General features: G+C 46.1%; 1 protein-coding gene across 1 annotated transcript; it reads left to right on the top strand.

Moving 5' to 3' along the window:
- The first annotated feature begins 255 nt into the window (after positions 1 to 255).
- On the top strand, positions 256 to 2,138 carry LOC123497744 (uncharacterized). Its single transcript, XM_045234463.2, has 2 exons — positions 256 to 950; positions 1,612 to 2,138. Exons 1-2 carry the CDS (start codon positions 283 to 285, stop codon positions 1,769 to 1,771), a joined length of 828 nt encoding a protein of 275 aa, XP_045090398.1. The 5' UTR covers positions 256 to 282; the 3' UTR covers positions 1,772 to 2,138.
- Positions 2,139 to 16,665: the final 14,527 nt, after the last annotated feature.

Genomic DNA, 16,665 nt, shown 5'->3' on the forward strand with positions numbered 1-16,665 from the left:
GGAATCCTTTTGTACGGGTATGGAAAGAACACCCATAGTATGTTCACCAGGAAAAAACTTTGAGAAAAATGTAATGGCGTAAGAAATTCAGTCCACAGTATCGACGATGGATGGAACCCCGTCATTTTTCTCTTCTCACTGACCGACGCATGTGCAGCAGAGCCTGGCTGCATACCACGGTAAAAAAGATCTCCTCGACCCGGTTGAGCCGAACCATGATCCCCCTCCCCTCTCCCCCACCTCTCTCTCTCCCGCACACGCACCCAAACCTAGCCACCACCAATGTCAGCGGCGCCGCCGCGCCGCCACGCCTCGCCGCCGGGCGAGGTCCGCCTCCGCCTCCCGCCCGATGGTCCAGTACGCCTCCTCCGCGCCTCCATGGCCCGCAAGACCTGGAGCCACAAGCGTCTCTCACGGGGGATTCCGACGCCGCCTCCACGAGCTCCACCCGGGCCGGCACCCCCCGCGCTCGGGTTCCTGCACAACCGGGCCGACGAGCGCAGCCCCTGCTTCATCCCCACCGCCCTCGTCCTTCTCCCTCGGCTGCCGTCACGGCCGCGCACCCCTTCCCCTCCAAGGACGGGTGCGACCACCTCGTCCTCGACTGCCTCGCGGGCCCTTTCCGCCTGGTCTTCCTCTTCGCCGTCGAGGAAGGCACCGACAACGACGCGTACGCTCGTCCAATACTGGCGGCCGGAGCGAGCTGACCTCGATGCGCTCCCAAGGCGAGTTCTCCATGGAATTCACACAACATCCCAGCGTTCTCGTTGGCAGGTCTCTGCTCTTCTCCATGTCCACGGGGACAGTGCGTCGATCGTGGAGCATGACCTGGCAAGCCGCGACCTGACTCTGCTCGGCCAACCAGACAAGTACTACAAGCACACAGATGCTGTCAAGGATGGGGATTTTGTTAACGCCTTTGAATGCGTCAACCACAACCTCAAGATCAGGTTAGGGCTCTACTCTTGCACGCCTCACCTGTTGGGAGCCACACACAAACTTTTCATTGTCCAAACAACATTTGTATGGATGGAGTAGTTGGTTACTCTTTAGACCAGCCTTGGTATCTATTTGTCCATAGTTGCTTTGGGCTATTGAGTTTTGCAGTTTAGGAGAGGAGTGTAGAGCACTATTAGATGTTCTACGACGAGGTGGTTGCCAATCGGTATTTGTCTTTCATTTGTTCGGGGCGAGCCTGATTGCGTGTGTGTTGGCGTTTGAGGGGTTCAGTGGGTCGAATTAGTGTTATTGTCTTTCGCTAGCAATACATTTGAGTTAGGACCTGTCATCTTTTGGCATGCTACGTGTATTCTGATGAACATTCAACCATAGTGCAGTTATTGGAGTAAATAGATGTTATCCTATTTGGAAAGAGTTATATGCCTCTGCTGCTGCCAGTTCTAAAATGCGCCGTTTATTTGTATGGTACCTTGTAATTGTACTAAATAATTTGTGCAAACACTAGCCCGATGTTAGAACGGAACATAATACCTTGGGTCATTAAAACGGACGATGGAACAATTGTAGCTGTGCCACAAAACTTTGATGGCCTTATGTTATTTCTAACCTTAAAATTATTGACTGAAAATTTACACCTTTGTTTTCACCTAGGGCTCCTTGTTATGGAGAAGGTGCTCTCGAGGGTGCTAGCACACTCAACAAACATGGATGTGCCTTGCTACCCAAAGATTCTCCTAGTGATGTTCCTAAGGGGCACCAAATGAAGAATCGGCGAAGGGTACAACCAGCAAAGATGATGCCGGGAACCTGACGACCTCTGATAGCAACGTTGATGGTGCTTCACCTTCGGAGAAGGTGAGTCCGAATAATGTACTGTATATAATTTTTCCTTTCTTGAGATCATTGTCGGTGCCAGGACTGCACCATTGTGTGGTGAAATGTGTGAATTCCACTGAGCTTTGCATTGTTCATTAGGTTCTTTATGTTTTTTTCACTGGTATGGGGTGATTTGTCAAAGAAGTTGTTGAATTAACTGAGCCCACAATTTTAAAGTAGCATTGCAATATCTCCTAGACAGTCATATTACCCACATAGAACATGTTCATGTGCTTCTGTATGTGCGAAGTAACAGTCTTGTGTGGGACTTGGAACTCAATAGAACTTATCTCTTGAATTTACATCATCATTCTTTAAGGGGCCATTTAATTTTGGGTTTAAAACCTCTCTAGCAAGCGGCTGGGTGTTGGATGGATTGGCCAAGCGCACAGTTAAAAAGGGAAACTTGCTGTCCATGGCGACCCACACATACTAAAAGTAGTGTCACCTGGTCCCCGCACCCCACTGCCTTTTTTTTCTCGAGAGTACACAAAATGCATACCATATTTATATGGGAGGCAGCAAAGTGTGTTACAAGAATAGCCTCTTCACATTGCAACCAATGCCACAGGTCAACACCACACCACAAGTCTAAGAAGCTACTTTCTCACAAAATTTTGTAAACACACTGCTTCGGCAGCCATCCAAGTCTGGAGTTCATCACAAATGTGAATCACAAGAGCCGGGATGGATCGCTGCTGCTCCACATTCCGGAAGATCTTAGCATTCAGCTGTTTCCATAGTTTCCAAGCAATGAGGATGACCACCGAGTCGAATTCCTTCTTGATGATCTTCGATAAAGGTTTTCTAGATCTCAACCACAACTCCTCAAGGTAATCATCAGTAGCCATGATGGCCACCTGGATTCTAAACTCCGTGAAGCATCTGTGGCTTGATTCCCAGAGTGTTGCGCTAATTAATTAGGTCCAGGTGGCTCAGTGTCGTTTCCTTCTGTCCTTTGATGCCGGGGGGGGGGGGGGGGGGGGAGGGGAGGGGGGGCGCCTCACCGGATCTGCCCGAGAGGAGGGGGAGAAGCTGTCGGAGAGGAGGGGGAGAAACTGGAGGACAGGAGGGTGGGGTGGATCTAATCTGCAGCTCCAGCTGCCGCCAAAGGTTCAGAGAGGAGATCCCTCGCGTGGACTGAAACGCGAGAGGGGTTCCATCTCCCTTCCCCGCCAATAGTTCCCGCCCTTTTCTTCCCACGCTGGTCTCTGTTTCCTGCCTGAAGCCCCAGCCCCTGCCTGAGGCGTCTTGATTTATCTAAGGCAGGCAGAATGGCGCCTAGGCTGATGACTTGGATGCCCTAAGAGCTAAAGTGGGCACCTTAGACACATGACTAAGGCAAGGCCGTCGCCTTGTGACCAGGGAGCGCCTAAGCGACACCTTAGGGACGCCTTAAAAACCATGTTTTCCTGTCTCCTTCCAATCTTTCTTTTGTCAACTGCATATTTCACCCTCCGGAGAATTTTACCTCCTCCCCCTCCCCCCCTAAAGGATTGCAGTAAAAAAGGTTATTTTGGTATTAGAATTTAAATCCTTTCCATCTCCAAACACAAAACAAGTACTCCCTCCGTCTGGTAATACTTGTTGGAGAAATGGACGTATCTAGACATATTTTAGTTCTAGATACATCCATTTATGTGACAAATAATTTCAGACAGAGGGAGTAGGTAACTGGTTCTTAACCTAGGCCACCCCCCATGCAAGAAATAGTTGTATGTTTTTCATGGGTATGTAGCACAAGAAAAAAAAATCTGCAATTAGAGGAACAACATGCATGACGTATGTTGACAAAATGAGAAACGGAAAGCAAGTTTGAAAGATGAAATATAACCAAGGTTTTTTTTCTCGAATACACATGAGGCCTCTGTATAATTGCATTAAGGAGAAAGAAAATATTTACAAGGAAAACTTGACACACCCCACTCACCCCACTGCTAGAATAGGGAAAACACGTGCCTGTTACAAAAACAAAATGACCTGAGTTACCTCAAAAACTACCATTAGGTGGCAGCAGCTAACAGCTGCACCAAGCCCCTTGCTCCGACCATGCATTAGAGGTGTCCTTCCTCCCAAATTCGTCTAAGCACCAGCTAGGCACTCGATGTAGCACCATTAAACACACAGTCATTTGATGCTTCCACAACATCCATGCCCGCATGTGATCAGTGAGTCAAGCCCCTGTTTGAAGTTTCCCGGAGTCAAAGAATTGATTCTCAGCCACCAAGCACAGAACACATCATTCCTGGCGTGTGGTGAGGAGTCTGGTAACCAGAGCAACAGAAGATGATGCACCAAACTTGTTCAGAAAAGACACAGTTTGTCAAAATGTGTTAGATTGTCTCTGTCTCTTGATTACAAAGACGGCATTGGCTCAGGTGGGGCAGACCCTTCCGTGCTAATCTGTTGGCAGTCTAGCATCTATTGTGCGCTGCTGACCAGAGGAAAAACTGACACTTCTTTGTCGCCCAAGACTTGCAGATAAGCTTCCATTGCTCAAAATAAACAGCCCCATGGTATAAGCTAAGGGCAAAGTTTCTTCCTAGCCCGAGCTACACGGTACCCATCATCTCCAGCATCGGTACACTTCGAGATATGTGCAATGCTCAGCGGCAGGGTCAGACAATTAGCAGACTGTAGCTGTCTCACTCTCTCAGCATGAACATTAATTTCTGCTGGACATTGCTTTCTCTCCCCACGTCCTGTCTCATCCTCTCATAAAATACTCTGCATGCACATGCAGCATTTGCTGGACATTTCTCTCTCTCTCGCCTCCCTCTCATAAAATATTTCTGCATGCGCATGCACAAGAGAACTCTATCTCTCTCACGGTGTCTGACATGCATGCACAAGCATACTCTCTCTCCTCAGCGTCCCTCTCTCACTACTCTGTCTCATGAAAAGGTGTGACTGCCAGGGTGTGGATGTTGTACTGTTCATGACATGAGTTTAAAAAAGTAAGAGAAGAGAGAGTAGCAGGAAAGAGAGCATAGAGGAAGAGAGAGAAGAGTTGCATGCACGGGAAGAAACGAGAGAGTCAGAGGCACATGCGACGTCATGTCATGAACAGTTCCCTCACATGCAGATGATTAAGGATTAAGCGTCTGGCGCCAACTGCTGTGTGCACATATCTCGATGAAACATGGGCATGATTGGAAGGCTGAGATAAGGGGTACCGTGTAGCCCCAGCTAGTAAAAACCATTCTCGCCCTTAGATTGTAGCTTACTTGTATCTTACCTATAACCGCACATTTGACGATGGCATGAGGAGTGAATTCGAACTACATCATAGCCGATTCCCCAATCCTACTCTGCTCTTTACAGATGACTCGGGCCAAGACGTGAGGGCTGGGTGGATCATGGCCGACCGTGCACGGCATTCATCTCGCCGGAGCAACGACCTGCAAGATCCAACCGGCCGAGGTCAGCCTCCATCAGCTCGAAGAAAGAGGTAGGCGGCGGCACACGGAAAACATATAATAGAACACCTGCACCCTTCCTATCTAGCCATCCATTCTGCGCATCGCGATTCGTGCAAACACATTTCTCTTTTTTGTTTCTCTCGCATAAAACATGTTTTGAAGTTCAAACCTTTGCAGCGTGGCAAAGTTTTCTATCTAGAATATAGGATAAATCTTTCAGATTTTTTTGTCAAATATAAATATACAAATTATGATTTTCTAGATTAAAAAAAATCATATTTTGTATATTTATGTTTGACAAAAAATTCTGAAAGATTTATCCTAGATTCTAGATAGAAAGCTTTGTCACGTGGCAAAGGTTTGAACTACAAGACATGTTCTATGTGAGAGAAACAAAAAAGAGAAAATTTCATATAAAAAGTTAGTTGTGCTGCATAGATCTTAAAGCAATATTGGACAGCCAGGATAGCAGGGCCCGGGTGCAGATGTTCTAAAAATCCACATCCGGCGGCACACGATTTACCAAGACCAACACCCACGTACACCCACTGCTTGAGGAGAGCCTAGAGTCGGCGTTTCCTACAACCACCAGAGATAATCTCATATTCGACATGGCAGAGTTGGGCTTGGACGACCTCATCGAAGGCATAAGACTAGTTTGGAGGCGACCCAAGCACAGCAATGGCTGACAACGTCATGCCGCCATGCGCACAGATTAGCAGCTCAGCCGGAGGAGAACACTGTTGGGCTAAGTCCCTCCACATGGAGGTGTGTTAGCAGCCCAACATCAGCCCACACAAGTCCAACACATATGAACCGTTGATCTGTTCTGCATCCAACGGTTGTGAGTGTTTCCTGGTGAAGGGAGCAAGGAGAAAACCCTAGCCACCCCATCCCCTCCTGGTGGTGGCTGCCATTCGTGAGAGTGTGAGAGAGTACACACAAGAGAAACCACAACCTGAGAGAGAGAGAAGAAGCAGAGGTTCTGTCCAAATTTGCTGCATCTGACTAGACAGTGTTCAAGCTGGTGGTTGGAGGCTCAAACGTGCTTGGATCGACACCAAACTTGGTGAGCTCGTTCCTTACTTTGAGTACTTCGATCTGGTTAGCTGGTTTGAGGATTGGGTCAGTGGAGCATCAGATTTGAGAGTGGTTTTCTCAGCTCTGACTGCTGCAGTTTCACAACAGAGTAGTTTTGGGAGACGAACAGTTTGGGTAGGCAAACGATGTAGGATTGAGCTGAAATTTTGAGGAGATCTCAAGAACTCGTGTGTCTACTTGTCTGCCAAATTTTGTTCTGTTTGGTTCAGCGGTTTAAGAACAGTTTGCAAAACACTGAAGGGTACAGAAGCTGTGTAAACTCTTCTTTGCTGAAATCTTGCTTCTTGTGGTTGTTGTTGCTGTTGCCGGTTGGCAGCGTGGAGAGTGTGTTGTAAATATCTCTAGAGGTTCTAGAGAAGACTTTGTACTCATCATTCTCATAGTGAAGTTCAAGTCGAGGAGGGTTTTTCACGTTAAATCCTATGTCACATGTGCATGTTGTTTGTGTTATTCCGCTGCTAACCTGTTGGTTGAAGCTGTCCTCAAAGTTCATCACAAGTGGAGGGGGTTGTGTAGTGTGCATATTTGCCGTGTCGGTGAATTTGTCCAGCGCATTGTTGCTGTCCAGCTCCAACAAAGTGGCATCAGAGCCTTGGTTTGCTTGTGCAAATTGCTGAGTTTCTTGTGGTGAAAGATGGAAGTGAATACCAGCAGGATGATATCTTTGAATGGTACAAATTATCAAGCATGGAAGGGCAAGATGGAGGACTTGTTTTATGTGAAAGAATACTGGAAGCCAGTGTTCTCCACTGAGATGCCGGAGGGCATTGAGGAAGGTCAGTGGAAGGTACTTCATCGCCAAGCTTGTGGGTTTATTCGGCAATGGGTCGATGACAATTTTTTGAACCATATAATTGATGAGACACATGCACGCACCTTATGGCAGAAATTGGAAGAGTTGTTTGCCCGAAAAGAAGGTACAAACAAGATGTTCTTGATCAAACAATTGATGTGCTTGAGGTACAAAAAGGGCACTCTAATTGCAGATCATGTGAATACATTCCAAGGCATTATAAATCAGCTTTCTTCGATGGGAATAACATTTGAAGATGAAGTGTGAGCTTTGCTGCTACTAGGCTCATTACCGGACAGCTGGGAGACCTTTAAGGTCACGGTTTGCAATTCAGCACCTAATGGAGTTGTCACTTGGAATCTTGTGAAAACCAGTGTACTAAATGAAGAGTTAAGAAAGGTGGCTGAAGCTAGTTCTTCCTCACATTCAGAGGTGCTGGTCACTCAGTCCAGGGGGAGAAATAAGAGCAGAGGTCCAGGTAAAGGGGCAGAAAGTGGTAGGAGCAAATCAAAAAGTAAGTATGCTGATTATGAGTGCCATCACTGCCATTAGAAGGGCCACATTAAGTGGCAATGTGACAAGTGGAAGAAAGACAAAAAGAAAAAGAAGAAGCAAGATCAGAAGCAAGTTGACAGTGATAGTGACACAGAGGGCAACCGAGTTACTGCAGTAGAAGAGGACATCATGCTTGTTATGCATGAAGAAAATGGGGGCAGATTTGGTTTCACTGTTGAGGAGAAGATCACTGTTGTTTCTGATGAAACCGTCAACCTTGTGGATGGTGACGAGATGATTTGGATACCGGACAGCGGTGCTACCCATCTCGCAGAGAGCTCTTCACTAACTATATATCAGGTGATTTTGGTGTTGTGAAGATGGGGAACAATGATAGAGCAGCTATCATTGAAAAAGGAGATGTGCATTTGGAGACCGCAAATGGTACAAGGTTAGTCCTCAGATCTGTGAGGCATGTTGAGGCACTTTGTCTCAATATTATTTCAGTTGGTTTGCTTGATGGAGATGACTACTTGAGCAGTTTTGGAAAAGGGCAGTACAAGCTCACCAAAGGCAACTTGATTGTTGCAAGAGGTAAAATGGTCTCAGTGTTGTATCATGTTCATGCTAAGCTCTTTAGTGCTTCTGTCAATGCACTAGAGAAGGATGATCATTGTGCTCTATGGCACAAGAGACTTGGGCACATGAGTGAGAAGGGGATGATAGTGCTACTGAAGAAAGGTCTCTATGGCCTGAAACAAGCACCAAGACAATGGTACATGAAGTTTGAAACTGTCATGGCGGAGCAAGGCTACAAGAAGTGTAGCTCAGACCATTGTGTGTTTATTCAGAAGTTCTCAGGTGATGATTTCATCATATTATTGCTCTATGTTGATGATATCCTGATTGTTGGCAAGAATGTCTCTAGGATTGCTAAGTTGAAGGAGTTGAGCAAATGTTTTGTTATGAAAGACTTAGGTCCAGCAAAGAACATTCTCGGAATGAGAATTGAGCGAGACAGAAATTGCAACAAGTTGTACTTGTCTCAAGAGAAGTATATTGAGAAGGTACTTCAGAAGTTCAGGATGGAAAATACTAAAGTTGTGAGTTGTCCACTAGCAGTCCATTTCAAGTTGAGCAGAAAGCAATGCCCTACCACTGATGAGCAGAAAAAGGAAATGCATCATGTTCCTTATGCTTCACCGGTTGGGAGTTTGATGTATGCTATGGTGTGTACAAGGCCTGACATTGCTCATGCAGTTAGTATTGTGAGAAGATTTATGTCTAATCCAGGAAGACCTCATTGGGAAGCCGTGAAGTGGATTTTGAGATATCTCCGGGGCAGCACAAATCTGAAACTTTGCTTTGGTGGTGGTGAAGCCAAGCTGATTGCTTTTTCAGATTCTGACATGGCTGGAGATGTTGACAGAAGGAAGTCTACTTCAGGATACTTGGTTACCTATGCAGGGGGAGCGGTGTCATGGCAAAGTAGGCTGTAAAAGTGTGTGGCATTGAATACAACTGAAGCTGAATTCATTGCAGTAACAGAGGCGAGCAAAAAGCTATTGTGGCTGAAACGGTTGGCTCGTGAGCTTGGTTTTAAGCAAGACAAGTATATGTTCTTTTGTGACAACCAAAGTGCTATCCATTTGAGTAAGAATGCAACCTTTCATTTAAGGTCTAAGCATATAGAAGTCCGTTATCATTCGATTCGAGATGTGTTGTATTCCAAGCAAATGCAACTTGAGAAGGTTCACATCGATGACAATAGGGCTGATATGTTGACTAAAGTGGTGACAAGGAAGAAGCTTGAAGTATGCCGCCGGCTCGCTGGCATGGCTGCCGGAAGGCAGTGAGACCCTCCATGATGTCGGGAGGGGGAGTTTGTTGGGCTAAGTCCCTCCACATGGAGGTGTGTTGGCAGCCCAACATCAACCCACACAAGTCCAACACATATGAACCGTTGATCTATTCTGCATCCAACGGTTGTGAGTGTTTCCTGGTGAAGGGAGCAAGGAGAAAACCCTAGCCACCCCACCCCTTGCTGGTGGTGGCTGCCATTCGTGAGAGTGTGAGAGAGTACACACAAGAGAAACCACAACTTGAGAGAGAGAAGAAGAAACAGAGGTTCTGTCCAGATTTACTGCATCTGACTAGACAGTGTTCAAGCTGGTGGTTGGAGGCTCAAACGTGCTTGGATCAACACCAAACTTGGTGAGCTCGTTCCTTACTTTGAGTACTTCGATCTGGTTAGCTGGTTTGAGAATTGGGTCAGTGGAGCATCAGATTTGAGAGTGGTTTTGTCAGCTCTGACTGCTGCAGTTTCAGAACAGAGTATTTTTGGGAGACGAACAGTTTGGGTAGGCAAACGATGTCGGATTAAGCTGAAATTTTAAGGGGATCTCAAGAACTTATGTGTCTACTTGTCTGTCAAATTTTGTGATGTTTGGTTCAGCGGTTTAAGAACAGTTTACAAAACACTGAAGGGTACAGAAGCTGTGTAAACTCTGCTTTGCTGAAATCTTGCTTCTTGTGGTTGTTGTTGCTGTTGCCGGTTGGCAACATGGAGAGTGTGTTGTAAATCTCTCTAGAGATTCTATAGAAGACTTTATACTCATCATTCTCATAGTGAAGTTGCGTGAACCAGTTGATCCACAGCCGTGGTTTTTTACTCCTCAAGTTGAGGTGGTTTTTCCACGTTAAATCCTGTGTCACACGTGCATGTTATTTGTGTTATTCCGCTGCTTACTTGTTGGTTGAAGCTGTCCTCAAAGTTCATCACAAATGGAGGGGGCTGTGTAGTGTGCATATTTACCGTGTCGGTGAATTTATGCAGCGCATTGTTGCTGTCCAGCCCCAACAAACGCCGCCAGGGCATTGTCCAGCCTCCTCACCCGATTCACGAGGCATTGCTTGCTTGCCCAGACATTACCAGTCACATTCATCTCTACCCCTATGAACGATGATGCAACACGCGGCACTCTACTGTGTATAAGAAAATTCTCTTTGGCAAAACTAAACTATTGTGTTCCAGGAAGTAAGGTTCATTTGAGAAGAAAGATACTATTTGCTTCGAACAAATCCTTCACCGAATGGCCAGCATCTTAGAATTATCTACAATGCATATGTTTTTAGTTACACTGAAATGAAATCCTTTTCATAACAATTCAGGCAGAGAACCAGCAAGAGTAGATAAAATGTTTTTCGATTGGAAACAGCGTACTTCGATTGCTTTCTTGTACCCGAGGCAGACATGTGAGTGATCGTTATCATACTACTCAAAGATGAAATGTTTTTCAGATGATCGCCAATTTACAACAAGAACACCTTTCATCACAACAGAGTTTGATCACTCAAATAGCTTTGCATGATAGAGCTGTGCCCGGCGCTATCCTGAGATCAAGTACATGTACCAACAAGCTAACAACCATGTCTTGGGTTGGACCAAAAGATCGCACCTAAAGCGGAATGCACTTCTCCGACATGCCTAACCCTCTGAAATCCATCCTAGCAACAGCATCATGGTCAATGCCCTCGGGTTCATTCTGGCAAGCCTGCACTTTCTGAAATCATTTTATATCCAGTCATTATTATGAACTAGCAGGCAGAGGCAGGTGTTCATGAGGTTTGATCTTGAGAAAAACAGCAAAGGTTGGAGCGAGTTTTGATGTGGACTCAAATCCTGCTAATTAATAAGGTGAATATGATGCACCAGAGAAGCAAGGTGAATGAAAACCCCGATTGTTGTTTTTAGGGTAATCTCTTCATAATAAAAAGCTTTTGGAATGTAGTTATCTATAAATGAAAATAAAATAATCACACGTCAAATTAAAGATGGTGTACAGTGTTGATTTTATTTAAACTGTTCTCCTAATCTTTGCTATCATTTGCAAGTAAAAGTAACTTCAGGTTAAGGCAGACAACAGTCCATCCGTTGGTTCTGCATATAATTGCAGGAGTGTAGCACAAGAGTTCCAAGGAATACACGACTCTCTGTAGCTAAGCAGACACCCAAGATTTTCATGAAACTACTCGTATGAAAGTCAAGTAAATAGTCAGCATGTAAAATAACATCATCTCTAAATAAAATCACTAAGTTGCCAACTGATGGAATATCAACTTCATTCAGTCAAAATCTGCATGCATTTGAATTTGAGCTGATCACTGAAGGGTATGAGTTTGTGGTCACAGGTGCTTGAAATCTATCTGGTGGACATGACCCCATGTGAACTGCAAATGTAAGCAAAAGCCTCATGCCATTTTGTCGAAAAAGCTTTCCAGGTTGGCTCTTCTCCTGCCATGGGGTCAGCTCCATCCAAGTTGCCAAAGCCCCCGAGCATGGCAGATAAACAAAATTATGCTCTCACCATAGGAGCAACATGAACATGGCAATGGTGGCAGAAGGAACCGCTAATAAGCATGCCAGCAACAAGCACATCTACACTGGTATATCGGCCTTGGGAATCAACCCTATGACTTCTGCAACCTTGAGCTTCTTCCTGGCGTACTGCGCATACATCTTCCGCAACGCGCGCTGAAAATGGAAAGGATGAGATACTATATACTCCCTCCGTCCCAAAATTCTTGTCTTAGATTAACACTAAAATGTAACGAGATACATCCGTATTTAGGCAAATGTAAAACAAGAATTTAGGGACGGAGGGAGTACTATACACAAAACCTGCAGGGAGAAACAATACTGCCTACCAATACCTACACAACATACCTTGAATCTAACTTCCAGCGAAATCAACTCTTGGGCTATCCAATCCGGAACCTATAGACACAAAGGAGCGACATCAGACACGAGGATATATATAGTCTACATAACGGATTCCAATTGATGCAAGACCACACCGCTACACTATACTAATACTTACTTCCTTACTAATGCCCTCTGTGCACCGGCGGAACTGCAAGGGAAGACGATTAAAGCATTTGCTTCGTAAGAGATACTAATTTGCCAATGAAAACACATACAGAATGCCTATGAACCAAAAAAGAACCTACTTGTCGCTCCAGTTGTAAAAAGCCGCTGGGGTGCTGCAGCTCGGTCTTCAAAGTATGTTGGCGCGATGGAACCAAATTGTCATTGCAAACTTCATGCAGAGCATCTCTGAAACACATCTACAAGTTGTCCAAGGAAAAAGAAAACAACATCAACATTCACCAAGCATAAATAAGGAAATAGCATTGAGAAACCCGATCAATAAAGAAACACTGTTATAGTTCTGAAAAAGGCGGATGTACAATGCTGACCTGCTGCCCAGTAACCCGCTCCCAAATCTCAAAATAGGCACGGTCAAGACCTTTCACAAACACGACATAAAAGCGAGTCCTCCATACATACTCCTAAATTTAATCGAAAGATTGCAATTGTCAGATACAACCATGACTAGAGCTGACAATCTAAATGGGCAAGGGACAAAGGAATCGTACCATGAAACCATAATATGCTAGTCTGAAACCAATGTTGGGGAACTCAGCAGCAATCCTAATTGCTTGGTATAAACCCTTACGACGGATTTTATCCCACTAAATTGTAGAACAGGAAAGTTAATGTGATGCTACAACACGTATGTAGAGATTAGTTGTCATTCCATGGTTTTGAGAGGTCATATAGGCCTACCTCCGGAGTATCTTCTTTAAGCACATGATTTTCAAGCCACTGTTAAGAACAGAAGGTTGTTAGTCCAATTTATTTTTTACGGAACAGAGTTTTAAACTTGGACTAGCAGATTGTTGCAGCATGCATACCTTAATTTCCTTGACCATCTTTTCCCAGTATTGCACATAATCTCGGAAAACGTTTCTAATCATCCGGCTGATTTCAGCCAGGTGTAAGCCGCCTCCGCAAGCTGCCAGGTGTCTGTGATTCCGGCTGATTCGACGCTCGTTCATTGTGTCCCACGACTGCGTGCCCATGTGAGACCGTTGCTGCTATTGTTTTTTCCTTTCGAGAGAATCTGCTGCTACTGCCTACTGTTTAACTCCTGCACCCGCATGCGCCTACATCGCTACTGCTGCTACTTTCTCTCATCTGCACTTCACTGCCATGGGCGTCAGCCATTTTCCTTTACTGAGTTGACCGCATGACTCTACAATTCTACATGCTGCATGCATTAACCGTCTGAAGAAGCGAGCTCTACATAGATTAGCACTGACCATTCTGTTGTCCATTACTCCCGCAAATGAAAAGTTCACAATGCAATCAAGGCCAACATAGTGTCTGATGCAATTATAGTCCGTGCTGTAAAGTGTTTCTTCGTGTGATATAAGTGTTTGGCTGGCCTGTTTTATTTTTGTGTGAAAAAGCTTACATAACTGTAATATATTTTTAATTGATATTTTCCAACGATCAAAATATATATTTGCTACATAAAAAAGTCAGTAACGCGGACGCTAGAAGGATGGGTGACGCTACTGCATACACTCTACGTATAAGACTAACCGGTTGTAAAACAGACGCGTGGCGTTGGGTGGTCGATCGGTGCTGCTGCAAACTGGACATGCAATGCTACAAGTCGACTCGCCACTAGCTTTTCCGGCGCGCGCTATTTCGTTGTCCGACTGACACGCGGATGCCTCCAGAACTACTATTGGAAGACGCACGCTACAGTCGTATGATTTGGATGCGTTGGCCATTTAGCTGGGGCCACCATTTGCATCATGACTCATGTTGCACTCGCCATTTGCAACATGACCTATGTTGCACTCAGGAGGTTCTGCTAGGCCGGCATTGCAAACACTCATCGCCACACAACATCGCAATGTTGTAGCCATCGCAACATGTCCCTCGTTGTAATCACAGCCTTTCCCAAATTGCAGCCATCGTGGCACAACATCGCCAATGTTGCGTCCATCGCAACAGGTTCCATGTTGCAATCACAACTTGTCTCAAGTTACACTTGTTGCTGCACAACATCACCCATGTTGCGGTCGCAATATCAAGAGGTTCCAGCCGTCGCAACATGTCCCACATTGCAGTTGCTATGATGGAGCATTGTCGGACCGCCGGAGCATCACCGGTTCTACGATGGAGCATTGTCTGACCGTCGAAAACATCACCCGTGTTGCAATGGAGCTTTGTGGAGCATCACCCATACTGCTACGGAGCATCGTCGACCGTCGGGGCATCACCTTTGCTTCGATCGAGCATCATCAGAGCCGCCGAAACATCGTTGTTGCTGCAATGAAGCTTCGCGGAGCATTACTGGTGCTATTATGGAGCATTGCTGGGTTGTCGGAGCCTCAGTGGTGCTATGATGAGCATCATCGGGCCGTCGGAACATCGTCTTTGCTACAATGGAGCTTTGTGGAGTATCGCCGGTGCTGTTATGGAGCGTTGTCGGGGCCGCGGGAACATGGCCATTGCTACAATAGCATCACGGGGCTGCCGGAGTATCGTCGGGTCATCTAAGGATCACCGGTGCTACGATGAGCATCATCGGGGCCGCGGGAACATCGTTGTCGCTACATCGGTTCTGCGATGGAGCATCGCTGGGCCGCCGGAGTATCGTCGGGTCATCGGAGGATCACCGGTGCTACGATGAGCATCGTCGAGGCCACCGAAACATCGTCGTTGATACAATGGAGCGCGTCGGTGCTGCGATGGAGCATCACCGGCCCGCCGGAAACATCCTCGGTGTCGCGATGAAGCAATCATCGGACCGCCGAAACATCGACGGCGCTGCGAAGGAGCATCACTGGCGCTATGATGGAGCATATCGTCGGGCCGCCGAAACATTGCCGGTACTGCAACGGAACATGGCTGAGCCGTTGGAGCATTGTCGGGCCGCTGAAACATTGACGGTACTGCAACGGAGCATGGCTGAACCACCGGAGCATCACCGGCACTGCAATGGAGCATAGCCGAGTCGCCAGAGCATCGCCGGTGCAGCAACGGAGCATCAATGGTGCTTGAAAGGATGGTCGCACGAGGGGCATTGCTTCAACCCAAGAGCTCATCGGCGCTGTTGCCGTGGCTGATATATGGCAAGCTCGCCGGCCATTTTGCTGTAAGGTGACCGGCCATATGGCTTGCTGATATATGGAGCATCATCGTGGGACACAATGCTGATGCTCTCGTTAGAGTATGCTCGTGCGGGGCGTTGTTTTTTTTTTCTTTTGACGGGTGCGGGGATATCACGTTGGTGGCTGGAGCTGCGGGAGACATGTGCATGTTGGGATTGAAGCCGTGCCGTGGTCCAGTCGTCAAGGAATCCATCGGCCCAGATCGTACTGTATTAGCGGAAATCAACGACGGGCAAGGCGGCTTATTTCCCCAGGACATCATCCGGATGACGCCTAGTACTGGCCCATAATCTCTATCAACTTCAGGGGTGTTATAAAACGCTATGTATTGATTCAAGCTTTCATACCCACTCCAAGTCTGCACCAGAAAAGAAGGAAAGCAACATATTACAGCTGTCCTGAGAAAAATGCATCACTATATTAAACTCTATTTCTATTTAATTGAAAAGCCGTTCTATCACAACTCTTGGCAAAGAAGGTATAATTGTTGTCAGTATCTTCTAGGGTGCACATATTATGCAAGCACAAATATTCTCTACTATGCTTAATCTCCACAAGATGTGATGCTCATAGTTTTATTTTTTGCATTTCGCATAGAACCTCATGTCCATACAACTCGGGGGTACTCACTCAAACCGTGCTAAAAGAAGTAGAAATTGCAGTCATGATTCCGTAACTGTCCAAGCTGTCAGAGAAATATTTGAGGTCACCCGTTCAAAGGTAAGAAGAGAAGAAGAAACTGGTTACTGTCTGCATGAGCACAGGTTAAGTCCATATGCATCACTGAACTGAAAGTGTACTTACACAGTTAGGGAGGACTAGCCGCTGGTAATTGCTCAAGGACGCAAGTAAACAGAGGTCGGAGTCAAAATACCAGCCAAAGGCGCCATCTTCCAGGTAAGGAGATAAGTCTTTATCCCCCAAGGCACGCTCCAGAGATATGCGTTCCAATGTGGCTTCGTCTAGCTCATCGATATGCTTTCC

Source organism: Aegilops tauschii, chromosome 3, assembly GCF_002575655.3.
Source record: "Aegilops tauschii subsp. strangulata cultivar AL8/78 chromosome 3, Aet v6.0, whole genome shotgun sequence".
Taxonomy (NCBI): Eukaryota; Viridiplantae; Streptophyta; class Magnoliopsida; order Poales; family Poaceae; genus Aegilops; species Aegilops tauschii.

Coding starts and splice junctions, on each gene's coding strand:
- LOC123497744 (XM_045234463.2), top strand. CDS start 283: ATGTCAGCGGCGCCGCCGCGCCGCCACGCCTCGCCGCCGGGCGAGGTC. Junction 951..1,611: donor AACCACAACCTCAAGATCAG/GTTAGGGCTCTA, acceptor GTTTTCACCTAG/GGCTCCTTGTTATGGAGAAG.